The 27078-nt window shown below is 47.9% G+C and overlaps 1 protein-coding gene across 3 annotated transcripts in view; it reads left to right on the top strand.

Moving 5' to 3' along the window:
• Positions 1-26623, top strand: part of CCDC25 (coiled-coil domain containing 25) — a 155047-nt gene extending 128424 nt beyond the window's left edge. For all 3 annotated transcript variants that reach the window (XM_063915020.1, XM_063915019.1, XM_063915018.1), the window contains exons 4-10: positions 1395-1434; positions 2436-2487; positions 6726-6801; positions 6920-7023; positions 7988-8187; positions 8623-8668; positions 26009-26623. In XM_063915020.1, the coding sequence (XP_063771090.1) occupies positions 1395-1434; positions 2436-2487; positions 6726-6801; positions 6920-7023; positions 7988-8187; positions 8623-8668; positions 26009-26038 (548 nt within the window). In that variant the 3' untranslated portion in view covers positions 26039-26623. The remainder of the gene's footprint in view (positions 1-1394; positions 1435-2435; positions 2488-6725; positions 6802-6919; positions 7024-7987; positions 8188-8622; positions 8669-26008) is intronic.
• Positions 26624-27078: the final 455 nt, after the last annotated feature.

The following is a 27078-nucleotide window of genomic DNA, read 5'->3' as shown; positions in this document are numbered from 1 at the left end:
TGATTTGTGGGTAGGTGAATATCCATTACCCATTCAGTGAATTAATATTCCGAATGGTGACCGCTATGTAAGAAGGACAAGTAAACAAAGACACTGGTCAGGAGATATATTTATAGCATTGTGCATGCAAAGCTCAGGCAATGTAATGTTTCCTTAGGTGCAAGCGATCTGTCCATATTGTGCAGCAGCAGTGTTGTCGGTCTTTGCAGTTCTTGTTCTTGTTGAGCGAGTGCGTGTCCTCATACACTATTGCTGCAGTTGCGCTAAGCATCCCTTGCTCAGTACGCCAGGTCCCGTGCCGCTCTGCTTGTGTCGAGCGTCTTTTTGCACGGATCATAATGTGCGTCTTAGTGGCAGTGCGATTTGACAAAACCACTACACGGGACTGCACTGATTCATTTGATGTGCAGCACTTATGTATCTGTGTGCGACTGTTTCTGAATCTGTATATGAAGTGCTACAATGCAGCAGCTGTGGCTATTTTTCACGGCAAGTTCCATTGTGCTTCTTTAACAGATTCAGACTCTGTCACACACAAATATACAAGTGTCACATGCCAAATTAATCGGTGCAGTCTATCGAAGCGATGTCACATCGCATTGCAACTAAAATGCTTATTCATGCAAAAAAAGGCACTACACTCCTCGGCGTGGCTCGCGGGCTTCAGTCGTCTCAGACCGCATGACGTATGAGGACACACCTGTACTGTGCAACAATGATGATACACCCATAGCTCAATAACATAACGGGGTTATGAGAACTGAGACAAGGGGCTGTGTTTAGGAAGCGGGGGCTTTTATAAGCCGTCGTTTCTCAGTGAATTTCAGTTGAAAATTGAAAGACGCGGACACATGGAGCGTAAAGCTTGCCGGACTTTACACTATAAAGGAGTGTCGCTATAAATTTGCACCTGAAACCCGCTGAGAAACAACCGCTTATAAAGGCCACCTCTTTGGAAATATATCCACATGACCACTTTACTGACTAGAGGGATGGAAAATCCTATAATTAGTCCATTTATGTACGTACTGCCTTTTATACTTGCATGAGACACAGTGAAAACAAACTGGTCGGCCTTACTGTCCGTAAGTCGCTGGTTATTGTCAGGGCAAGTTATCATGGAAAATGATGTTTTGTCCTTACCAAGCGGTAACCATTGGACGAAGTTTATACAGGAACAGCTTTTTATTACCTGTCATCTGTTTTATCATTGTCCTATGATGGAGGGATTTTTTTTCTTTTTTCTTTTTTTTTTTACTTTCTTTACTCCTGATCCAGATACAGGGAAAACTTTCAGCAACGCCAGCGTAAATCCCTACATCTGATAGCGGCTTTTCCTTGTGATCTCTGACATTTTGTTTTCCCTCTTATAATAACTTACTTTTCTATTACAGATGAAGATCTTATAAAGTACGGCTGGCCGGAAGATATATGGTATGTACAGAAGAAAGGGGAGGATTTGTTCTAAAGTATCTTATAAGTCATTTGAAGGGTACATCAAATTTTTCTGAAACCCGTGACTCTTGTGCTTCTCCGCCTTTCCCGTTTTCTGTGGGATATAGAAGGAATTCATAGCACTCTGTGTGTGGTGTATAATTACCTGCCACTTACCCTGATTATGTTACCTCCTACACTGATTACAACCTAATTAGGGGTAAATAGCAGCAATCTATTCTACTGATTACTATATGCCAGTCTGCACACAAGCAATGGAGCGCCTCATTTGTCTAGTATACGGAATAAGGGGGTAATTCTGAGTTGATCGCAGCAGCAAGTTTGTTAGCAATTGGGCAAAACCATGTGCACTGCAGGGGAGGCAGATATAACATGTGCAGAGAGAGTTAGATTTGGGTGGGTTATTTTGTTTCTGTGCAGGGTAAATACTGGCTGCTTTATTTTTACACTGCAATTTAGATTGCAGATTGAACTCACCACACCCAAATCTAACTCTCTCTGCACATGTTATATCTGCCCCCCCTGCAGTGCACATGGTTTTGCCCAGCTGCTAACAAAATTGCTGCTGCGATCAACTCAGAATTAGGCCCTATGTGTGCTGCTGAATATTTTTCACCCAGGACTTTGTCCAACGTTTAATCACTTCCTATACATGCGTCTCGGTAGAAGACTGTTTAGGTTATTTTTGACCTTTTTTTAAATGTACCTAATAAAAGTAAATTTTTAGAACGATCTCAAGAGTGCCCCCACAGAGAGGTGTTTTTGTCCTCACTTGTAGGAACCCTCTTGGAGATCTAACAACTCTTACTGTAAATCAGTGCGGGCTGCGGACAGTGTTCTCACCATGCTGACCCAGCAGTCCTAATGGCTAATCCTCCATAACAACATCTCTTCCCTCACACCATGTTGTCTCCTGCTTATTTGCTGGTCTCCTCGGAAGTCGTACTGCCCACCAATAACCTTGTATTCTGTCTGTGCAGGTTTCACGTGGATAAACACTCCTCTGCTCACGTTTACCTCCGACTACAAAAGGTAAAAGTGACCCACAAAGCTGCATGCAATATAATATTTGCAAACTCCGCAGCTAACACAGCGTGAGAGAGTGATCTCCAACATGACAGCATTGCCCAGCGGCAATAACACCCAAACCCCTGACCCACACACAGTAACACAGCGGGGAGAGTGATCTCCAACATGACCACATTGCCCAGCAGCAATAACACCCAAACCCCTGACCCACACACAGTAACACAGCGGGGAGAGTGATCTTCTGCATGACAGCATTGCCCAGCAGCAATAACACCCAAACCCCTGACCCACACACAGTAACACAGCGGTGAGAGTGATCTCCTGCATGACCACATTGCCCAGCAGCAATAACACCCAAACCCCTGACCCACACACCGTAACACAGCGGTGAGAGTGATCTCCTGCATGACCACATTTCCCAGCAACAATAACACCCAAACCCTGGCCCACACACAGTAACACAGCGGTGAGAGTGATCTCCTGCATGACTGCATTGCCCAGCAGCAATAACACCCAAACCCTGACCCACACACAGTAACACAGCGGGGAGAGTGATCTCCTGCATGACTGCATTGCCCAGCAGCAATAACACCCAACCCCTGACCCACACACAGTAACACAGCGGTGAGAGTGATCTCCTGCATGACCACATTTCCCAGCAGCAATAACACCCAAACCCTGGCCAACACACAGTAACACAGCGGTGAGAGTGATCTCCTGCATGACTGCATTGCCCAGCAGCAATAACACCCAACCCCTGACCCACACACAGTAACACAGCGGTGAGAGTGATCTCCTGCATGACAGCATTGCCCAGCAACAATAACACCCAAACCCCTGACCCACACACAGTAACACAGCGGTGAGAGTGATCTCCTGCATGACAGCATTGCCCAGCAGCAATAACACCCAAACCCCTGACCCACACACAGTAACACAGCGGTGAGAGTGATCTCCTGCATGACAGCATTGCCCAGCAACAATAACACCCAAACCCCTGACCCACACACAGTAACACAGCGGTGAGAGTGATCTCCTGCATGACTGCATTGCCCAGCAGCAATAACACCCAACCCCTGACCCACACACAGTAACACAGCGGGGAGAGTGATCTCCTGCATGACCACATTGCCCAGCAACAATAACACCCAAACCCCTGACCCACACACAGTAACACAGCGGGGAGAGTGATCTCCTGCATGACTGCATTGCCCAGCAGCAATAACACCCAACCCCTGACCCACACACAGTAACACAGCGGTGAGAGTGATCTCCTGCATGACCACATTTCCCAGCAGCAATAACACCCAAACCCCTGACCCACACACAGTAACACAGCGGTGAGAGTGATCTCCTGCATGACAGCATTGCCCAGCAGCAATAACACCCAAACCCCTGACCCACACACAGTAACACAGCGGGGAGAGTGATCTCCTGCATGACTGCATTGCCCAGCAGCAATAACACCCAACCCCTGACCCACACACAGTAACACAGCGGGGAGAGTGATCTCCTGCATGACTGCATTGCCCAGCAGCAATAACACCCAAACCCTGGCCAACACACAGTAACACAGCGGTGAGAGTGATCTCCTGCATGACTGCATTGCCCAGCAGCAATAACACCCAACCCCTGACCCACACACAGTAACACAGCGGGGAGAGTGATCTCCTGCATGACTGCATTGCCCAGCAGCAATAACACCCAAACCCCTGACCCACACACAGTAACACAGCGGGGAGAGTGATCTCCTGCATGACTGCATTGCCCAGCAGCAATAACACCCAAACCCTGGCCAACACACAGTAACACAGCGGTGAGAGTGATCTCCTGCATGACTGCATTGCCCAGCAGCAATAACACCCAACCCCTGACCCACACACAGTAACACAGCGGTGAGAGTGATCTCCTGCATGACCACATTGCCCAGCAACAATAACACCCAAACCCCTGACCCACACACAGTAACACAGCGGTGAGAGTGATCTCCTGCATGACAGCATTGCCCAGCAGCAATAACACCCAAACCCCTGACCCACACACAGTAACACAGCGGTGAGAGTGATCTCCTGCATGACTGCATTGCCCAGCAGCAATAACACCCAACCCCTGACCCACACACAGTAACACAGCGGTGAGAGTGATCTCCTGCATGACCACATTGCCGAGCAACAATAACACCCAAACCCCTGACCTACACACAGTAACACAGCGGTGAGAGTGATCTCCTGCATGACAGCATTGCCCAGCAGCAATAACACCCAAACCCCTGACCCACACACAGTAACACAGCGGTGAGAGTGATCTCCTGCATGACTGCATTGCCCAGCAGCAATAACACCCAACCCCTGACCCACACACAGTAACACAGCGGGGAGAGTGATCTCCTGCATGACCACATTTCCCAGCAGCAATAACACCCAAACCCCTGACCCACACACAGTAACACAGCGGGGAGAGTGATCTCCTGCATGACTGCATTGCCCAGCAGCAATAACACCCAACCCCTGACCCACACACAGTAACACAGCGGGGAGAGTGATCTCCTGCATGACCACATTTCCCAGCAACAATAACACCCAAACCCCTGACCCACACACAGTAACACAGCGGTGAGAGTGATCTCCTGCATGACCACATTGCCCAGCAGCAATAACACCCAAACCCCTGACCCACACACAGTAACACAGCGGGGAGAGTGATCTCCTGCATGACAGCATTGCCCAGCAGCAATAACACCCAAACCCCTGACCCACACACAGTAACACAGTGGCGAGAGTGATCTCCTGCATGACAGCATTGCCCAGCAGCAATAACACCCAAACCCCTGACCCACACACAGTAACACAGCGGTGAGAGTGATCTCCTGCATGACCACATTTCCCAGCAACAATAACACCCAAGCCCTGGCCAACACACAATAACACAGCGGTGAGAGTGATCTCCTACATGACTGCATTGCCCAGCAACAATAACACCCAATCCCTGGCCAACACACAATAACACAGGCTGCCGCCTCTCACAAGACTAAGCTCCTCATTGCTCCATGTGATATAAGTAATATAATAACATCTGGGTTTGCTGCCTGGCACATTTTGTACTGTAACCCAGACATCTATGTGTAAAAGACATTCCCCACATCCTTTTCCCTTTATAGTCACATGGATCCTGCAGTTCTATAGAAACTACTCTCTGCCTCCACCAGTAATGGTCCATTTTCCCAGGCTTGCCACACAGAAAGCAGTGTAGATGTAGTTATGAAGCCCCTGAGAGAGGAGGTACTTGGAAGTCTCTCTAGAAATGAGTATGCCCTGGATTATGGGGCTCTGCTAGTGGAGTTGACTTCTTTAACCACTTGCCTGGCATGGTGGCATCAGAAGCGACCATGCCTGCAAGTGCTCTATCTGACCTGGTCGCACAGGATGCGACCAGTCAGATAGAGAGGGTTATCAGTGGCAGGGAAGATAAACTTCCATCCGCTGCTGCTGTCAGAGGGACCGGAAGGTCCCTCTGCCTCCCTGCACTCTCCCCATGGGTCTGCCGTGCTGCCGATCACTGCTGATCGGTCAGCACGGCAGGATCTCTCCCCCTCCCCCCCCCCCTCCAGCGGCTGCAGACAATGGCAGCCGCTGGGGAGTGTAAATGAACCCTCCCAAGCCACCCCCAGAACCCCCCTGTATACCTGCAGGCTGTCCCGGCTTTCAAAATGATGGTCGCGATGTTCTGATGGTCGCGCTGTTCCCGATCAATGTTTCGATGTTTGGGGGGAAAATATTTAAAAAAAAATCCTTTTTTTTAACTAAAATCATTTGCGATAGGGTTAAATTGATGTTCTTCACCTAATTCACTAATTAAAAAAAACTACATTTTCGGAGCGGTTTTCGGCGAAATAAATCGTCAGTTAAGTGGTTAAAGAGACATTTACATTGAGTGGAGCTTCATAGATAGCTGCAGCCCAAACGATTGTCTGTGAGGTAGGAGAGCTCAGCAATAGCCACTGTTGCTATTCTGCCTTTTATATAGGGCAGGGGTAATTGTGAGCTGCCGGAACGGCACATTGTGGCTTGTCGAAATTTCACACAGAGAGATTGACAGTCAGTGGGCGTTGCTGGGAAGTAACCGGGGGTGTGGCTAGCCAGATGCAGGCGTGTCACGGTCAGCGACGGCTGTAAGAGTTTCCTTTGACTAGTAATAGGTGTAAGTGTTGTCAGAATGTAAATTGGGTTTCATATATGTTTCAGGGTCAGACGATAGAAGATATACCGAAAGATGTTCTAGCAGATTGTGCACAGCTAGTAAAGGCCAACAGTATCCAAGGTATGTCCTCCTGCATGTTGCAAGCTTTACTGCTTGTGTTGTATTTACAATTCTTTTTGCCTTGGTAGTAAATGCTATGTTATAATATTATCTATATTTCTTGTTGTTCTCTCCACAGGCTGTAAAATGAGCAGTATCAATGTTGTGTACACACCGTGGGGCAATTTAAGGAAAACCGGAGACATGGACGTTGGCCAGATCGGGTTTCACCGGCAAAAAGACGTAATTTCTCTTTCTGACGACTGAATAAAGTATAGACTAGACAAAGGGCGATCGGGCACTGGTCAAATTGGTACTGTATTAATACTATAGAACCAAAATTTGGACAATTAAACACTCCAAAATAGTAAAAAGAAGAAAAAACTGTGTTTTTTACTTCGATAAATAACGTTGTCCTGCTTGGTGGTGCGCCCAGAGCCAGAGAGTACAAAAAGTTCTTTTTCTCCTTTTTTCGAGTGACTGAATAAAGTACCCAGCAATGTATATGTCACCTTGTCCACCATTCCCACCCATTCCTCAGTTACAGTCCAATGTATCTGTTATGACCTGTGAAGATTGCGACTACTTATCAATCACACCTAATGACAAATAGATGTCTTTTAAAGTTTTGTGTTAACTCCTTAGTGACTAGAGGTCTGGTATAAAATTTTGGTAGAAACTGTGAATAACGTTATTATGTTCTATAGTGAGTGTTACATATTCTTTGGGGGCCTTGTTGATGTGGTCATTTGGAATTCTATTGGCTTAAACCTGATTTTGTTTCATTTATGTATGTGAAACCTGCAGATACTTGTGCACCCCTGGTCACACGTCATGTATCACTGACTCTGGAAGTGAAGGTGTCACGGCCCCAGAAGGGGTACACACTTAGACGTGATTACCCATCTCCTCCCTACACAACAGAAAAAGGAGATTTACTGTAACTTTCAGCACAAAATAAACCCCAAAAACGTCAGCTGTAGCCGTAGTACACTACCAGTTCTATCCAGCAGGGAATACAAATGTGCATTAAGACTTGACTTAATACTGCCATCTGTCCAGAAGAGGGCGCACCAAAGCTGTAAAATAAACCACACTGCCGGAGCTTTCTCCTCCTGAGCTGTTTGTGTGATTACAAATCTATGAAAACACTCATTGGCTAATTGTTTAACACAATTAAGGATTGTTCATCTGTATTGTAACCCAGGTGAAAAGTATGACCGTTGAGAAAGCAAACGAGATCATAAATCGTCTGGAGAAGACGAGGACGGAGCGTTACCCGGACCTTGCTGCAGAGAAGGAATCCCGAGAGCGGGAAGAGAGGAACGAGAAGAAAGTTCAAATCCAGGAGCTGAAGAAGAAAGAGAAGGAAGAGGTGAAGAAGAAGAAAGAGGCGGATGAGCTCCGGTGAGTTTGCCTTCGCATACAGCAGAGACCTTGTACCTATGGGTCAGGAAACACACCTACAGGTTCAGCGATTCACCAATCTGCATATATGTACATTGCAGTGCAAAGTGTAATGTTACAGAGTGTACGCATAAAGGCGCTGTTGTGATTGGGACGCGCGGTATCAGAAACTTTTGCATATAGATGTTTCCTTATACATCTTTGCTGCAGTCGCCTGTGAATCCTCTAGCGTCTGCGTCTTTTTCCCCCAAAGATGCAACACAGTGCAATTAGAACGCACCTGGAGACTGCTCATTACTTTGGTATATGACACTTGTAGATCTGTGTGTGCGCATTCCTATTCTGTAAGACCTGCTTACAGCTGTCACTGACACAGTGATTGTGCGTCTGTCACCTGTTCCCAGTCTAGTAATCGTGCGTCTTGTCTTTCCTCAGAAATTACACGTCATTGATGAAAGCTGAGAAAATGTCCTCAAATCAGGTAAGAGCTGGAGTACTGTGGCTGCTGTGCCTGACTTTCATGTGTCCCTGTCCCCTGTACAGGAGAGCGGAGGTAGCCACCCCCTCGCCTTAACTCAATATTCAAGTAAAGGAATTAGTGCCTCATGCCTCTGAGGCGTCACAGGTCCCTAATGAATTGACAGGTTAAATATTGCTTCAGTCACCTTATTTAATGCCTAATTAATAATATGGGACATTGACGAAATGTTGGTCATCTGCCCATGAAGGTAACTGCAATGCTCTCCTGGCCACTACAGTGGACGGTAAAATACACCCTTCCCAATCCTGGTGGCTCTGCAAGCAGATGACAGGGCCACACGGACCTTCATACGTGACACCACCAAAAAATTTGAATTTTCCATCTTCCGGCCTATAGGGTCTCTGAGAAGTCCCCCATCCTTCCGTGTTATAAGGGGCTACAACTGACTCTACCATAAGGACTTGGGGCCTAATTCAGACCTGATTGCAGCAGAAAATTTGTTAGCAGATGGGCAAAACCATGTGCACTGCAGGGGGGGGGGGGGGGGGGCAGATGTAACATGTGCAGAGAGAGTTAGATTTGTGTGGGTTATATTGTTTCTGTGCAGGGTAAATACTGGCTGCTTTATTTTTACACTGCAATTTAGATTTCAGCTTGAACACACCCCACTCAAATCTAACTCTCTCTGCACATGTTACATCTGCCCCTCCTGCAGTGCACATGAGGGGTCATTCCGAGTTGATCACTCGCTAGCTAGTTTTTGCAGCGCTGCAAAAACTAGATAGTCGCCGCCTATGGGGGAGTGTATTTTCGCTTTCCAAGTGTGCGAACGCCTGCGCAGCCGCCCTGTACAAAAACAGTTTGTGAAGTTTCTGAGTAGGTCTGAACTTAGCCGCTGCGATCACTTCAGCCTGTTCGTGTCCGCAATTGAGTTGATTGCTGAGGAGGCCAAACGTGTTACGACGTGCCCTGGAAAGCCTATGGTTGAAGATACGCTTCTCCTTGGTCAGCCCCCTTTGAGCATAGAGCTTCATGATGTGCTTATGCAATGAAAATGCCTCGTACGCAACAAACACAAAATTTAGGCCTTACTTGGTTTCCTCAGCTGATGGTAAATTGAGGGTTTTGGAGATGAGCCTCTCGTAGAAAGTTGGCTGCTTGAAGGACCCACCACCCGTAAACACGGCCATTATAACAATGCTGAAGAATCCCTTGTATGTAAGCGGTGGGGTTATCCTAACATGTTTTCCATCAATGGCTCTCCCGGAGTTAAGGAAATTCCACTGCGATTCAGACTCATTCATTAACACTGCCACCAACGAGCCAACTGAAATGGAGGAACGCGAAGCTGAAAGCGTACCCCAGCCACCCGTCAAGAAGAAAAGGAGGATGCCGCCCAAACCAACCGCCCCAACTCCAATGGAACGCTTCATTAAGCTTGCCGAGCATGTTCTGCAAAACCCCCCTCACCCCCCACCCACCTATCCCTCCAGCGGCTCAAGCGGAATATATTCTGCAATGCTTGACATGGAGGCTCCAACTCGGGAAGATCCACAGTTTTTCTCTAACGTCCTAGTGGATGCTGGGAACTCCGTAAGGACCATGGGGGAATAGCGGGCTCCGAAGGAGGCTGGGCACTCTAGAAAGATTTATGACTACCTGGTGTGCACTGGCTCCTCCCACTATGACCCTCCTCCAAGCCTCAGTTAGATTTCGTGCCCGGCCGAGGTTGGATGCACACTAGGGGCTCTCCTGAGCCCTTAGAAAGAAAGTATAGTTTAGGTTTTTTATTTTCAGTGAGACCTGCTGGCAACAGGCTCACTGCAGCGAGGGACTAAGGGGAGAAGAAGCGAACTCGCCTGCTTGCAGCCGGATTGGGCTTCTTAGGCTACTGGACACCATTAGCTCCAGAGGGATCGACCGCAGGCCCAGTCCTTGGTGTTCGGTCCCGGAGCCGCGCCGCCGTCCCCCTTACAGAGCCAGAAGCAAGAAGAGGTCCGGAAAAACGGCGGCAGAAGACATCAGTCTTCACCAAGGTAGCGCACAGCACTGCAGCTGTGCGCCATTGCTCCTCATGCACACTTCACACTCCGGTCACTGAGGGTGCAGGGCGCTAGGGGGGGGCGCCCTGAGCAGCAATAAAAACACCTTGGCTGGCAAAAATACCACAATATATAGCCCCAGAGGCTATATATGTGGTAAATACCCCTGCCAGAATCCAGGAAAAAGCGGGAGAATAAGCCGCGGAAAAGGGGCGGAGCTATCTCCCTCAGACACACTGGCGCCATTTCTCCTTCACAGATCCGCTGGAAGGAAGCTCCCTGGCTCTCCCCTGCAGTCTACACTACAGAACAGGGTAAAAACAGAGAGGGGGGCACTAAATTTAGGCGCAATATATATATATAATATAAAAAGCAGCTATAGGGGACATAACTCAGTTAGTCCCTGCATTATATAGCGCTCTGGTGTGTGCTGGCATACTCTCACTCTGTCCCCCCAAAGGGCTTTTGTGGGTCCTGTCCTCATTCGGAGCATTCCTTGTGTGTGTGCGGTGTGTCGGTACGGCTGTGTCGACATGTTTGATGAGGATAATGATGTGGAGGCGGAGCAGATGCCTTTAGAAGGGATGTCACCCCCTGCGGGGCAGACACCTGAGTGGATGGGCTTATGGAAAGTAATGAGTGCACGTATAGACTCCTTATATAAGAAAATCGATGACATGCCAAATGTGGGACAGCCGACTTCTCAGCTCGTGCCTGCCCAGGCATTGCATGGGTCGTCAGGGGCTCTAAAACGCCTGCTACCTCAAGCAGACCCAGATGTCGACACTGATACTGACACCAGTGTCGACGACGATGAGTCTAACCTGATGCCCACTAAGGCCATTCACTGCATGATTGAGGCAATGAAAGAGGTGTTACACATTTCTGATATAAATACAGGTACCACTAAAAAGGGTATTATGTTTGGGGAGAAAAAACTACCCGTAGTTTTTCCCCCATCAGATGAATTAAATGAAGTGTGTGAAGAAGCGTGGGCTTTCCCTGATAAAAAATTGGTAATTCCTAAGAAGGTACTAATGGCGTTCCCTTTCCCGCCAGAGGATAGGTCACGTTGGGAAACACCTCCTAGGGTGGATAAAGCGCTCACACGTTTGTCTAAAAAGGTGGCACTACCGTCTCCGGATACGGCCGCCCTCAAGGAACCTGCTGATAGAAAGCAGGAGGCGATCCTGAAGTCTGTATATACACACACAGGCATTATAACTTAGGCCAGCTATTGCGTCAGCCTGGATGTGCAGTGCTGCCGCTGCGTGGTCAGATAAACTGTCAGAAAATATTGACACATTAGACAGAGACACGATCCTGTTAACCATAGACCATATAAAAGACTCAGTCTTATATATGAGAGATGCACAAAGGGAAATCTGCCGACTGGCATCTAAAGTAAGTGCATAGTCCATTTCTGCTAGGAGAGGCTTATGGACTCGCCAGTGGACAGGAGATGCAGATTCAAAAAAGCACATGGAAGTGTTACCATATAAGGGTGAAGAATTATTTGGGGATGGTCTCTCGGACCTAGTTTCCACAGCAACGTCTGGGAAGTCAGCATTTTTACCCCATGTCCCCTCACAGCCTAAGAAGGCGCCGTTTTATCAGGTTCAGTCCTTTCGGACCCAGAAAAACAGGCGTGGAAAAGGCGGGTCCTTTCTGTCCAGAGGCAGAGGTAGGGGAAAAAGGCTGCAACAAACAGCAGGTTCCCAGGAGCAAAAGTCCTCCCCCGCTTCTTCTTCCAAGTCCGCCGCATGACGGTGGGGCTCCACAGGCAGAGCCAGGTACGGTGGGGGGTCGCCTCAAAAATTTCAGCGATCAGTGGGTTCGCTCACAGGTGGATCCCTGGATCCTGCAAATAGTATCTCAGGGGTACAAGCTGGAATTCGAGGCGTCCCCACCCCACCGGTTCCTAAAATCTGCCTTGCCGATTGCTCCCTCAGACAGGGAGGCGGTGCTAGCGGCAATTCACAAGCTGTATTCCCAGCAGGTGATAATCAAGGTACCCCTACTTCAACAAGGCCGGGGTTATTATTCCACACTATTTGTGGTACCGAAACCGGACGGTTCGGTGAGACCCATTCTAAATTTGAAATCCTTGAACACGTACATAAAGAAATTCAAGTTCAAGATGGAATCGCTCAGGGCGGTTATTGCAAGCCTGGACGAGGGGGATTACATGGTATCCCTGGACATCAAGGATGCTTACTTGCATGTCCCCATTTACCATCCTCACCAGGAGTACCTCAGATTTGTGGTACAGGATTGCCATTACCAATTCCAGACGCTGCCGTTTGGACTGTCCACGGCACCGAGGGTATTTACCAAGGTTATGGCGGAAATGATGATACTCCTTCGAAGAAAGGGAGTTTTAATTATCCCGTACTTGGACTATCTCCTAATAAAAGCGAGGTCCAAGGAACAGTTGTTGGTGGGAGTAGCACTATCTCAGGAGGTGCTGCACCAGCACGGCTGGATTCTGAATATCCCAAAGTCACAGCTGGTTCCGACGACACGGCTACTGTTCCTGGGTATGATTCTGGATACAGTCCAGAAGAAAGTGTTTCTCCCGGAGGAGAAAGCCAGGGAGTTGTCATCTCTAGTCAGAGACCTCCTGAAACCAAAACAGGTATCAGTGCATCGCTGCACACGGGTCCTGGGAAAGATGGTAGCTTCTTACGAAGCAATTCCCTTCGGCAGGTTCCATGCCAGAATCTTTCAGTGGGACCTGTTGGACCAGTGGTCCGGATCGCATCTTCAGATGCATCGCTTAATAACCCTGTCTCCAAGAACCAGGGTGTCTCTACTGTGGTGGCTGCAGAGTGCCCATCTTCTAGAGGGCCGCAGGTTCGGAATACAGGACTGGGTCCTGGTGACCACGGATGCCAACCTTCGAGGCTGGGGGGCAGTCATACAGGGAAGAAACTTCCAAGGACTATGGTCGAGTCAGGAGACTTCCCTTCACATAAATATTCTGGAACTAAAGGCCATCTACAATGCCCTAAGTCGAGCAAAAGCCCTGCTCCTACACCAGCCGGTGCTGATCCAGTCAGACAACATCACGGCAGTCGCCCATGTAAATCGACAGGGCGGCACAAGAAGCAGGATGGCGATGGCAGAAGCCACAAAAATTCTCCGATGGGCGGAGAATCATGTACTAGCACTGTCAGCAGTGTTCATTCCGGGAGTGGACAACTGGGAAGCAGACTTCCTCAGCAGACACGACCTCCACCCGGGGGAGTGGGGACTTCACCCAGAAGTCTTCCAGATGCTGGTAAACCGTTGGGAAAAACCACAGGTGGACATGATGGCGTCCCGTCTCAACAAAAAGTTAAAAAGATATTGCGCCAGGTCAAGGGACCCTCAGGCGATAGCTGTGGACGCTCTAGTGACACCGTGGGTGTACCAGTCGGTTTATGTGTTCCCTCCTCTGCCTCTCATTCCAAAGGTATTGAGAATAATAAGAAAGCGAGGAGTAAACACAATTCTCGTGGTTCCGGATTGGCCAAGACTAGCGTGGTACCCGGAACTTCAAGAGATGCTCTCAGAGGACCCGTGGCCTCTACCGCTCAGACAGGACCTGATACAGCAGGGGCCCTGTCTGTTCCAAGACTTACCGCGGCTGCGTTTGACGGCATGGCGGTTGAACACCGGATCCTAAAGGAAAAGGGTATTCCGGAAGAAGTCATTCCTACGCTTATTAAGGCCAGGAAAGATGTTACGGCAACGCATTATCACCGCATATGGCGAAAATATGTTGCATGGTGCGAGGCCAATAAGGCCCCAACAGAGGAATTTCAACTAGGTCGATTTCTGCATTTCCTGCAAGCAGGAGTGGATATGGGCCTAAAACTAGGCTCCATTAAAGTACAGATCTCGGCTCTGTCGATTTTCTTTCAAAAAGAACTAGCTTCAGTACCTGAAGTTCAGACTTTTGTAAAAGGAGTGCTGCATATTCAGCCCCCGTTTGTGCCTCCAGTGGCACCTTGGGATCTCAACGTGGTGTTGAGTTTCTTAAAATCACATTGGTTTGAGCCACTAAAAACCGTGGATCTGAAATATCTCACGTGGAAAGTGGTCATGTTATTAGCCTTGGCTTCAGCCAGGCGAGTGTCAGAATTGGCGGCTTTATCATATAAAAGCCCTTATCTGATTTTCCGTATGGATAGGGCAGAGTTGAGGACTCGTCCCCAATTTCTCCCTAAGGTGGTGTCAGCGTTTCACCTGAACCAGCCTATTGTGGTGCCGGCGGCTACTAGTGAATTGGAGGACTCCAAGTTGCTAGACGTTGTCAGGGCCCTGAAAATATATGTTTCCAGGACGGCTGGAGTCAGAAAATCTGACTCGCTGTTTATCCTGTATGCACCCAACAAACTGGGTGCTCCTGCTTCTAAGCAGTCTATTGCTCGCTGGATTTGTAGTACAATTCAGCTTGCACATTCTGTGGCAGGCATACCACAGCCAAAATCTGTAAATGCCCATTCCACAAGGAAGGTGGGCTCATCTTGGGCGGCTGCCCGAGGGGTCTCGGCTTTACAACTTTGCCGAGCAGCTACTTGGTCAGGGGCAAACACGTTTGCAAAATTCTACAAATTGGATACCCTGGCTGAGGAGGACCTGGAGTTCTCTCATTCGGTGCTACAGAGTCATCCGCACTCTCCCGCCCGGTTGGGAGCTTTGGTATAATCCCCATGGTCCTTACGGAGTTCCCAGCATCCACTAGGACGTTAGAGAAAATAAGAATTTACTCACCGGTAATTCTATTTCTCGTAGTCCGTAGTGGATGCTGGACGCCCATCCCAAGTGCGGATTGTCTGCAATACTTGTAAATAGTTATTGTTAACTAAAGGGTTATTGTTGAGCCATCTGTTGAGAGGCTCAGTTGTTTTCATACTGTCAAACTGGATATAGTATCACGAGTTATACGGTGTGATTGGTGTGGCTGGTAAGAGTCTTACCCGGGATTCTAAATCCTTCCTTATTATGTCTGCTCGTCCGGGCACAGTGTCCTAACTGAGGCTTGGAGGAGGGTCATAGTGGGAGGAGCCAGTGCACACCAGGTAGTCATAAATCTTTCTAGAGTGCCCAGCCTCCTTCGGAGCCCGCTATTCCCCCATGGTCCTTACGGAGTTCCCAGCATCCACTACGGATTACGAGAAATAGAATTACCGGTGAGTAAATTCTTATTTTTACAATTTATTGTTTTCTCGTACATCCTAGAGGATGCTGGGGACTCCGTAAGGACTATGGGGTATAGACGGCTCCGCAGGAGACATGGGCACTCTAAGACTTTAGAATGGGTGTGCACTGGCTCCTCCCTCTATGCCCCTCCTCCAGACCTCAGTTAGTTCCTGTGCCCAGTGGAGACTGGATGCACTGCAGGGGAGCTCTCCTGAGTTTCTCTGAAAAGACTTTTGTTAGGTTTTTATTTTCAGGGAGCACTGCTGGCAACAGGCTCCCTGCATCGTGGGACTGAGGAGAGAGAAGCAGACCTACTTCAGTGATAGGCTCTGCTTCTTAGGCTACTGGACACCATTAGCTCCAGAGGGTCGGAACACAGGTCTCATCCTCGCTGTTCGTCCCGGAGCCGCGCCGCCGTCCTCCTCACAGAGCCGGAAGATAGAAGCCGGGTGAGTATAAGAAGAAAGAAGACATCACAGGCAGCAGAAGACTTCAGATCTTCAATGAGGTACCGCGCAGCGGTAACGCTGCGCACCATTGCTCCCACGATAACACACACATACGGCACAGTAAGGGTGCAGGGCGCAGGGGGGGCGCCCTGGGCAGCAATTAATACCTCAACGGACACTGGCACTGATATAGGTACTGCGGATGCAGTATATTTCAAAACCCCCGCCAGTATAAAGAATTAGAGCGGGACCGAAGCCCGCCGTCGAGGGGGCGGAGCTTGATCCTCCAGCACTAACCAGCGCCATTTTCTCCACAGCAAGCTGCAGAGAAGCTGCTCCCCGGACTCTCCCCTGCTGAACACAAGTACAGAGGGCAAAAACGAGGGGGGGGGGGGGGGGGCACATTTAATTGGCGCAGTAAGTGTATATATATATATATATATCTATAAAAGCGCTGTACAGACTGGGACTTTGTTCCAGTGTCCAGTGGCGCTGGGTGTGTGCTGGCATACTCTCTCTCTGTCTCTCCAAAGGGCCTTATTGTGGGTCAGTCCCCATATTTGTATATCCCAGTGTGTGTGGGGGTGTCAGTACGTGTGTGTCGGCAGGTCTGAAGCGGAAGGCTCATCTAGGGAGGAGGCAGAGCAGATGATTGTGGTGTCTCCGTCTGCACCGCCGACTCCTGATTGGATGGAAATGTGGAATGTTTTAAATGCAAATGTGTCTTTATTACATAAAAGATTGGACAAAGCAGAGTCCAGGGAAAAAGCAGGGAGTCAATCCATGGCTTTGACTGTGTCACAAGGCCCTTCAGGGTCTCATAAATGTTCCCTTTCCCAGATAGCAGACACTGATACCGACATGGATTCCGACTCCAGTGTCGACTACGATGATGCAGGGTTACACCCAAGGGTGGCCAAAAGTATTCATTATATGATTGTTGCGATAAAAGATGTGTTGCATATCACAGAGGACCCCTCTGTGCCTGACACGAGGGTCTGCATGTTTAAGGAAAAGAAACCTGAGGTAACTTTTCCCCCATCTCATGAGCTGAACGCGTTATTTGAAAAGGCTTGGGAAACTCCAATCAAAAAACTGCAGATTCCCAAGAGAATTATTATGGCGTATCCCTTCCCCTCACAGGACAGGTTACGGTGGGAATCCTCGCCCACGGTGGACAAGGCTTTGACGCGTTTGTCCAAGAAGGTGGCGCTACCGTCTCCAGATACGGCAGCCCTCAAGGATCCTGCTGATCGCAGACAGGAAACTACCTTAAAATCAATTTACACGCATACGGGTGCCCTGCTCAGACCGGCAGTAGCCTTGGCTTGGGTGGGTAGCGCAATTGCAGCATGGGCAGATAACTTGTCATCTGACATTGACACCCTGGATAAGGTAGCATTTTGTTGACCTTGGGTCACATTAAGGATGCAGCGTTATATATGAGAGGCTGCGAGAGATATTGTGCTGTTGGGTTCAAGAGCCAATGCCATGGCAATTTCGGCTAGAAGGTCCCTGTGGACCCGCCAATGGACAGGTGATGCCGATTCAAAGAGACATATGGAAACTTTGCCTTACAAGGGTGAGGTTTTATTTGGGGAGGGCCTCGCGGATCTGGTTTCCACAGCTACCGCGGGTAAGTCTTCTTTTTTGCCTTACGTTCCCCCACAGCAAAAGAAAACACAACAATATCAGATGCAGTCCTTTCGGTCGCATAAGTCCAGAAAGGGTCGGGGCTCTTCCTTCCTTGCCAGAGGTAGAGGGAAAAGAGCGCCTGCTACGGCTGGTTCCCAGGAACAAAAGTCCTCCCCGGCCTCTACAAAATCTACCGCATGACGCTGGGGCTCCGCTGAGGGAGTCCGCACCGGTGGGGGCACATTTTCGACTCTTCAGCCAGGTCTGGGTTCAGTCGGATTTGGATCCTTGGGCGGTAGAAATAGTATCCCAAGGCTACAAACAGGAGTTCGAAGATGTGCCTCCTCAACGATTTTTTAAATCGGCCTTGCCAGCTTCTCCCCCAGAGAGGGAAATAGTGGCAGCTGCCATACAAAAGCTGTGTCAACAGCAGGTGATTATCAAGGTTCCCCTAATGCAACAGGGGAAGGTGTTTTATTCAACCCTATTTGTGGTCCCGAAGCCGGATGGCTCGGTCAGGCCCATTCTGAATCTAAAATCCCTGAACCTGTATCTGAAAAGGTTCAAATTCAAGATGGAATCTCTCTGGGCTGGGATCTCCAGCCTGGAAGGGGGGGATTTTATGGTGTCACTAGACATAAAGGATGCATACCTTCATGTCCCCAGTTATCCTCCTCATCAGGCGTACCTGAGATTCGCTGTACAGGACTGTCATTACCAGTTTCAGACGTTGCCGTTTGGGCTTTCCACGGCCCTGAGGATTTTCAACAAGGTAATGGCGGAAATGATGGTGCTCCTGCGCAAGCAAGGGGTCACAATTATCCCATACTTGGACGATCTCCTGATAAAAGCGAGTTCAAGAGAACAGTTACTAAAAAGCGTGTCTCTCTCCCTGAGAGTACTACAACAACACGGCTGGATTCTAAATCTACCAAAGTCGCAGTTGGTTCCGACAACTCGGCTGTCGTTTTTAGGCATGATTCTGGACACGGAAAAACAGAGGGTTTTTCTCCCAATGGAAAAAGCCCAGGAACTCCAGAAAAATGTTAAGGACCTGCTGAAGCCAAAAAGAGTGTCAGTTCATCAATGCACTCGGGTATTAGGAAAGATGGTGGCGGCCTACGAGGCCATTCCATTCGGAAGATTCCATGCAATGACTTTTCAGTGGGACCTTCTGGACAAGTGGTCAGGGTCCCATCTGCATATGCATCGGAAGATAACCCTGTCCCCCAGGGCCAGGGTCTCTCTCTCCTGTGGTGGCTCCAGAGTACTCACCTTCTGGAGGGTCGCAGGTTCGGCATTCAAGATTGGGTTCTTGTGACCACGGACGCGAGCCTCCGAGGATGGGGAGCAGTCACGCAAGGAAGAAATTTTCAGGGAATATGGTCAAGCCAGGAGGCTTGTCTTCACATCAATGTGCTGGAATTGAGAGCCATATACAACGGCCTCCGACAGGCGGAGTATCTTCTTCGCAACCTACCTGTTCTGATACAATCAGACAACATCACAGCCGTGGCACATGTAAACCGCCAAGGCGCAGAGCAGCAATGGCGGAAGCCACCAGGATTCTTCGCTGGGCGGATAATCATGTAAGCGCTCTGTCAGCGGTCTTCATTCCGGGAGTAGACAACTGGGAAGAAGACTTCCTCAGCAGACACGATCTACATCCAGGAGAGTGGGGACTTCATCAAGAAGTCTTTGCAGAGGTAACAAGTCGTTGGGGTCTTCCTCAAATAGACATGATGGCTTCACGTCTCAACAAAAAGCTCCGGACGTATTGTTCCAGGTCGAGGGACCCTCAGGCAGTGGCGGTGGACGCCCTGGTGACACCATGGGTGTTTCAGTCGGTATATGTGTTCCCTCCACTTCCACTCATCTCAAAAATATTGAGAATCAGACGACGAACAAGAGTACAGACAATACTCATCGTTCCAGATTGGCCTCGAAGGGCCTGGTATTCAGATCTTCAGGAAATGCTCACAGAAGATCCGTGGCCTCTTCCTCTCAGGGAGGACCTGTTGCTACAGGGGCCCTGTGTGTTCCAAGACTTACCACGGTTACGTTTGACGGCATGGCGGTTGAATACCAAATCCTAGCTAGGAAAGGTATTTTGGATGAAGTAATCCCTACTCTTATTAAAGCTAGGAAGGAGGTGACGGCGAAACACTATCACCGTATCTGGAGAAAATGTGTCTTGGTGTGAAGCCAAGAATGCTCCTACGGAAGATTTTGAGCTGGGTCGTTTTCTCCATTTTCTGCAGTCAGGTGTGGATATGGGCCTGAAGCTAGGCTCCATTAAGGTGCAGATTTCGGCCTTATCTATATTCTTTCAGAAGGAATTGGCTTCTCTCCCAGAAGTCCAGACTTTTGTGAAGGGAGTGTTGCACATCCAGCCTCCTTTTGTGCCTCCGGTGGCATCGTGGGACCTTAACGTGGTGTTACAGTTCCTTAAAACACACTGGTTTGAACCACTTCAAACAGTTAAATTGAAGTTTCTCACTTGGAAAGTGGTCATGTTATTGGCCTTGGCATCTGCAAGGCGGGTGTCCGAATTGGCGGCTTTGTCTTACAAGAGCCCCTATCTGATTATCCATGCGGATAGAGCAGAGTTGAGGACTCGTCCTCATTTTCTACCTAAAGTGGTTTCGTCATTTCATATGAACCAACCTATTGTAGTGCCTGTGGCTACGGGTGCCTTGGAGGATTCCAAGTCCCTGGATGTAGTCAGGGCCTTAAAGATTTATGTGGCCAGAACGGCTAGGGTTAGGAAAACAGAGGCACTGTTTGTCCTGTATGCAGCCAACAAGGTTGGCGCTCCTGCTTCTAAGCAGACTATTGCTCGCTGGATCTGTAACACGATTCCGCAGGCTCATTCTACGGCTGGATTGCCGGTTCCAAATTCAGTTAAGGCCCATTCCACTAGGAAGGTGGGCTCTTCTTGGGCGGCTGCCCGAGGCGTCTCGGTATTACAGCTTTGTCGAGCAGCTACTTGGTCGGGTTCAAACACTTTTGCAAAATTCTACAAGTTTGATACCCTGGCTGATGAGGACCTCATGTTTGCTCAATCGGTGCTACAGAGTCATCCGCACTCTCCCGCCCGGTCTGGAGCTTTGGTATAAACCACATGGTCCTTACGGAGTCCCCAGCATCCTCTAGGACGTAAGAGAAAATAAGATTTTAAACCTACCGGTAAATCTTTTTCTCCTAGTCCGTAGAGGATGTTGGGCGCCCGTCCCAGTGCGGAATATTCGGCAAGGCTTGTATATAGTTATTGCATACATAATGGTTATGTTACAGTTGAGATCAGTCTCTGGCTGATACTGTTTTGTTCATGCTGTTAACTGGTTTAGTATTTTCCATGTTATACGGTGTGTATGGTGTGGGCTGGTATGTATCTCGCCCTTGGATTAACAAAAATCCTTTCCTCGTACTGTCCGTCTCCTCTGGGCACAGTCCTAACTGAGGTCTGGAGGAGGGGCATAGAGGGAGGAGCCAGTGCACACCCATTCTAAAGTCTTAGAGTGCCCATGTCTCCTGCGGAGCCATCTATACCCCATGGTCCTTACGGAGTCCCCAGCATCCTCTACGGACTAGGAGAAAAAGATTTACCGGTAGGTTTAAAATCTTATTTTTGGTGTTTTTTTAGTTTTGGTTTATATGTGCACTAGAATGTGCCTTTTGTAATGTTTTATACCATTTTATAATGTTTATTTCTCAAAATATGTTATAATATAATAGTCTTGTTATATTTAAAAAAAAAAAAAAAATATATATATATATATAGAGCTGGCGTGGTACGGCACTCAGACTCTGACAGTAGACTGAACGGGAGCCCTGGGTAGCTGTCAACGTTTCAATTTTATTTAATTTTCTTCAAGACATACATTAAAAACAAACTAACACTCACCTTATATCCCCTCACCACTGGTGTGTGTTGCGCGGGCCGGAGCGGGGACCGCCTCCCTCCGAAATCCGTCGGGCGGCAATCTCCCGTCAGCTGTGGCGCATGCTAGTGACGTCATCGCGCTGAACGCGGTGCACGTCAAGTGACATGGAAACCAGCTGTAAACAATAACAGAAGCAGATACTAGTGGTACATTGAAATTCTGCACTATACGACCAGATGTTTAAGGGCATTTCAAAAAATGTATATAGCCGGTAATTACATATCAGCATGGTAAAAGTATATATCAACAGATATAAATATAAATGACTTGTCATGGCCCATATATAGAAATGCAGTTCAAAAGTTAAAGAGAAGCAGAAAATATAGACAAATTACAGAAAACCCAGTAAAATCATACTGTAAATAATGTTAAATGATGTTAACAATAAGGGTGTGGAGTTTACATGTTGCAGACATTACATGAAGCAGGACAAAGGTACCATATCATTAAGACCCCTGGGGCTTACTGTATCTAATTTGTGAATCCATTTGGATTCACACCTTAATAGGGCACTGCCACGATCACCCCCTCTAAGAGACGGGGGTATGTGGTCTATCATCCTGTATTTGATGGTTGCCAGGGCATGTTTGGCTAGTATAAAGTGACGAGCGACAGGCTGGTCACTGCTGCCTTTTTGTAAACCTAATCTAATGGAGGACCTGTGAGCGGTCATACGCTCTTTGAATTTACGAGTGGTTTTACCCACATATACCAACCCACATGGACAAATTATCTGATATATTGTGTGGGTGGTATCACAGGTCAGATGATATTTAATGTAAAATTTGGTACCTAAGTGAGGGTGGAAAAATGTATTGCCTGTAATCATGTAGCTGCATGTAACGCAGGTACATCTAAAGCAGCCCGTTTTTAAAGGCGCTATATGGCCTATTGTAGAAGATTTAGTTAATTCTGAGATATCTGCTTTTACTAAAAGATCACGTAAGTTCCTCGATCTCTTGTAGCATGGCATAAGGTCCGTCTGTTGAAGAGGTAGATGTTGATCAGACTTGATTATAGGCCAGTGTTTCTTGGCAACCCGCATGGTCTTCTCAGAGGATGTGTTGTAAGTAGTCACCCAAGGAAGTTTGGAATGGTTAGAGGCTTTAGCTTTAGGGAGAAGAAGAGATTCTCTATCCAGACGCAGGACTTTTTGTTTAGTGGACTGCAGGTTGTTAAGATCATAGCCTCTCTGTACGAACCGTTTCATGAGTTCGTCAATTTGCTGAGCAGCCATCCGTTGGTCACTATTAATCCGATGAATTCTCAGCATCTGCGAGTACGGCAAGCCAGTTTTAAGGCTCCTGGGGTGACAGCTGTTCCAGTGTAAATAGGAATTGCGGTCCGTATCTTTAGTATATACCGTAGTGGTGATGGCAGAATCGGTGATAGAGATGCGGACATCCAAAAAATCAATGGTGTTTGGATCCATTTTCATAGTTAATTTAACTGGACTTTTCGATGTATTATGTTCAATGATAGTTTTATCCAACAGTTCCTTGGGTCCTTTCCATAATAATAGAAGATCATCTATGTATCTGGAGTAGAATATTATATGTTCTGCCACAGAGGGATTACTGAAGAATATGTCCTCTTCTATTTCAAGCATATATAGATTGGCGTACGTGGGGGCCACCGATGACCCCATCGCACAACCCCGTTCTTGTAGGTAATACTTATTGTTAAATAGGAAAAAATTCCTGGTTAGAATGAGTTCTAATAAGCAAATCAGGATATTAATCTGCGCAGCCTCAAACTGGTTATCTTGCTGTAATCTTGTCTTGACCGCTGCTAAGCCTTCTTGGTGAGGTATGACAGTATATAAACTGGTGACGTCAGCTGTCACCAGCCATGTGCCACTAGGAAGGGGGCCAATTGATTTTAGTTTGTTAAGCAGCATTGTAGTGTCCAAAAGGCTGCGAGGATGTGCCGACACCAAAGGTTGTAATATGGAGTCCAATAGAACTGCTGTTGGTTGAAACAGTGATCCACGAGCTGATATTATCGGTCTACCCGGTGGAGGGGATATACCTTTGTGGATTTTGGGCACCGTATATAGGACCGGTACCAAAGGGTGAGATGGTAATAGTAATTCAAATGTCTCAGCCGTGATGATTTTAGCATCTTGAGCCTGCAACAACGCTTCTTTTAGTTCTTGTTTAAACAAGAGGGTGGGATTACTCTTCAGTTGGCTGTACGTGCCCGGTTCATTCAGTTGCCGCTGAATCTCTGCTATATAATCAGGGAGATCCTGCAGCACTATGGCACCCCCTTTATCAGCAGGGCGAATTATCAGTTGATCATTATTCATTAATGAACGAAGAGCTTGTTGTTCAGATTTAGATAGATTTGAATGTATAGGTTCGTACTGAAGAGCCTTAACCTCCTGGTCCATAATTCTCATGTACGTTTTTATACTGGAGTTGTTAGAGAGGGGGTCAAAGGAGGAAGGCGGTTTAAATTTCTGAAGTTTCTCGGGAATAGGACAGATTTGGCTATCTGGTTTGTCCCTGAAGAATTCTTTAAGCTTTAATTTGCGTTGTAATTGATAAGTCTCAACCTGCCAATTCAGTTTGTCAAAGCTATTGGAGGGCACAAAGGATAAACCCTTAGCTAAAACACTGGTTTCGTTGTCAGTCAGGTCAAAGCTGGATAAATTGAATATTATTTCTTTATTCCGGTTGCGGGTGGTTTCCTTCCATGAGCGGGAGTGCCAGACCATCGCAACATATATATATATATATATATATATATATATATATATACTATATTTAGATGGTACTCAATTTCTAGACTTCTAATTAAAAAAAAATTCACAAGAAATTAAAGTGTGGTCTTTTTCTTAAACTTTAAGTCAGGTGCCAGGGAACTTTTTTTTAGCTTTTACCCCAAAACATATTTAGATACGCCGACGTTACCCCCTCAGTAATGTCAGTGGGAACTTCCCACTGTTATGTGGGCCAGCGGTCAGTCACAGAACACTTCAAGTTCTGTGTGTGGGTTGGCGGGCCGCAGGCGGGAGGACAGGACAAGCGGGCATGAGGGAGCGCGATGTGACGTCAGCACTTCACACCGCGGCCAGGAGCCCAGGGCGGGCAGGAGGGAGCACGGTGTGACGTCAGCACGACAGCACCGCGGCCAGGAGCGCAGGGCAGGAGGGAGCACGGTGTGACGTCAGCACGTCACATCGCGGTCCGGCCGGTGCTGGACGGGGCTGTGTCTCGGCAGCACGACTGTCCATTACCCCCAGGAATTTCATTTTTAACCCATTTGGGGTATTTTACCCCTGTTCCCTGACCACTGCTTTAAGTATTGCTGCTTGAGGACAGTAATGATGGCTTTGCAGGTCTCCGGGATGATGATGCCCAAAGCTTGGTGGGGGAGATAAGGGAGCCAAACTTCAGGCAACCAGGTATCTGCCATTGTAGCGATCAGCCTCTCCGCAGCAGGGATGGCCCTCCGCAGCTAAGCATCCTGCCTCCGGATGCAAGGTGTCACCAGACTCCGTAACTCCTGGAATGTGGCGTCATCCATGCGCAGGAAGTTGAAGTTGTCGTCAGGCTTGTTCTCCTGAATCTCCATTGGCAGCGGCATGTGAGACAGGAAATCCCTCTGCATCAGCCACTCCTTTTGTCCAGCAACTCTTGGCTAGTATTTAAATTAGGCCGAAACCCAACAATTTGGTATTGTCGAACGACTCGCATAGATCATTTGGCCGTTTGTAAACTCGCTCAGTGTGTTCGCGCAATATCGTTTGGCCGGTAGTTGATTGGAAATTGTGAGCGACATCGCATCGTTTGCATGTCGCTTAGTGTGTGCCCGGCTTAAGGGCCGTAGATGGTAATGGATGCAGAAGGAAAGATTTGAGGCTTAGGTCATTTCTCTAGACTGGGTGAGTGGAGAGTGCAATCTATGGGGAGATGGTTATTGCTGGTGGCGGTAGGGATGGCTTTCTGCAGCAGATCTTCTTAATGATGTCCACATCCAAGCGAGCAGGGCTTGGAGGGGGGATGCAGTACATAAAATCACGTTGCTGATACTTTAAAACGTAATCACTGGTGTATTCTCTTTCCGCAGGATGGCAATGAATCGGATGACTTCATGTAACATGGGCGGACAGCCCAACTTGTTAAGAGTTGAACTATGTTAAAATGATCCTGGGGATTTATCAATGCCAAAATAAGAGACTTGTTTGTTAACCCTTCATCCAGCGCTCACTTGCTGCTCCAGTCAGACACATCTGCCATGAGTTCCTCTGCCTACACCTCGTGGAGGACATGCAAAGTGCTCCCAACGCCACGAGAAGATCGTTTAGGAGCTGGAAATGGCATCAGCCGCAGTTTGTGGTGCGCTGTCAGTAATACGACATCATGCAAGGACCATGTGACAATGACAAACCTGACTATGCCTGGAGTGGCCGCTGCTAGTGTCTGCGGCCTGTGCATCCTATGCAAACGGCTTTGCTGGAGTGAATGTTTTAAACTTTTAATTCCTGTTCTCAACATCTCAGACCATTTCGATATCTTTTATTTTTTCCTTTGATATCTCTGATCTCTGTACGCACGTTCAGTTTTGAGTCTTAGCCTTGAAATATTGCCGGGACGCGCTGAAAGCAAATTCCGTCTACTAGCTTATGTCACGATTGGGTCCGTTCAGTAAGCAAGTTTGAGAAATAAAGTATAAGCCATAGAAGTTTCCGCCTGTTCTCTTCCCAGGCGCGTTTCACGGAGCTTTAACGGTTTTTGCATTTGGTTGCCTGTATTTCTGTTCCCCTTCTGATTTGGGCATGCACAATGATAAATAGCATTAACACATATGCAAGTGTCCCTTGTATAACCCTAGTATTCCTGTAGGATCAGGCTCATGGGTCTTTGTATACGTGAAACTGCTCATTTGGTATAGGAAAGAAAATCGCATTCCAGAGCGCATTGATTATACAGATGCGTTAAATTATACAGATGTGTCCTCATACATCTAAGCTGCAGTCACCAAACAGCCCCTCTTGGTACACCAAGTCGTGGGAGAATTTTCAGGCGTCTTTTTATTTTAATTTTTTTTAAATGCACCTTAGTTGCAACGAAATGTGACTATAATGCACTGGGAGACTGCTGATATTAAAGTGTCGTGTGATATGTGACACTTGTATA

Source organism: Pseudophryne corroboree, chromosome 4 (genome assembly GCF_028390025.1).
Source record: "Pseudophryne corroboree isolate aPseCor3 chromosome 4, aPseCor3.hap2, whole genome shotgun sequence".
Classification (NCBI taxonomy): Eukaryota; Metazoa; Chordata; class Amphibia; order Anura; family Myobatrachidae; genus Pseudophryne; species Pseudophryne corroboree.
Note: the sequence above shows the minus strand (reverse complement) of the source record. Positions and strands in the feature narration are given on the sequence as shown.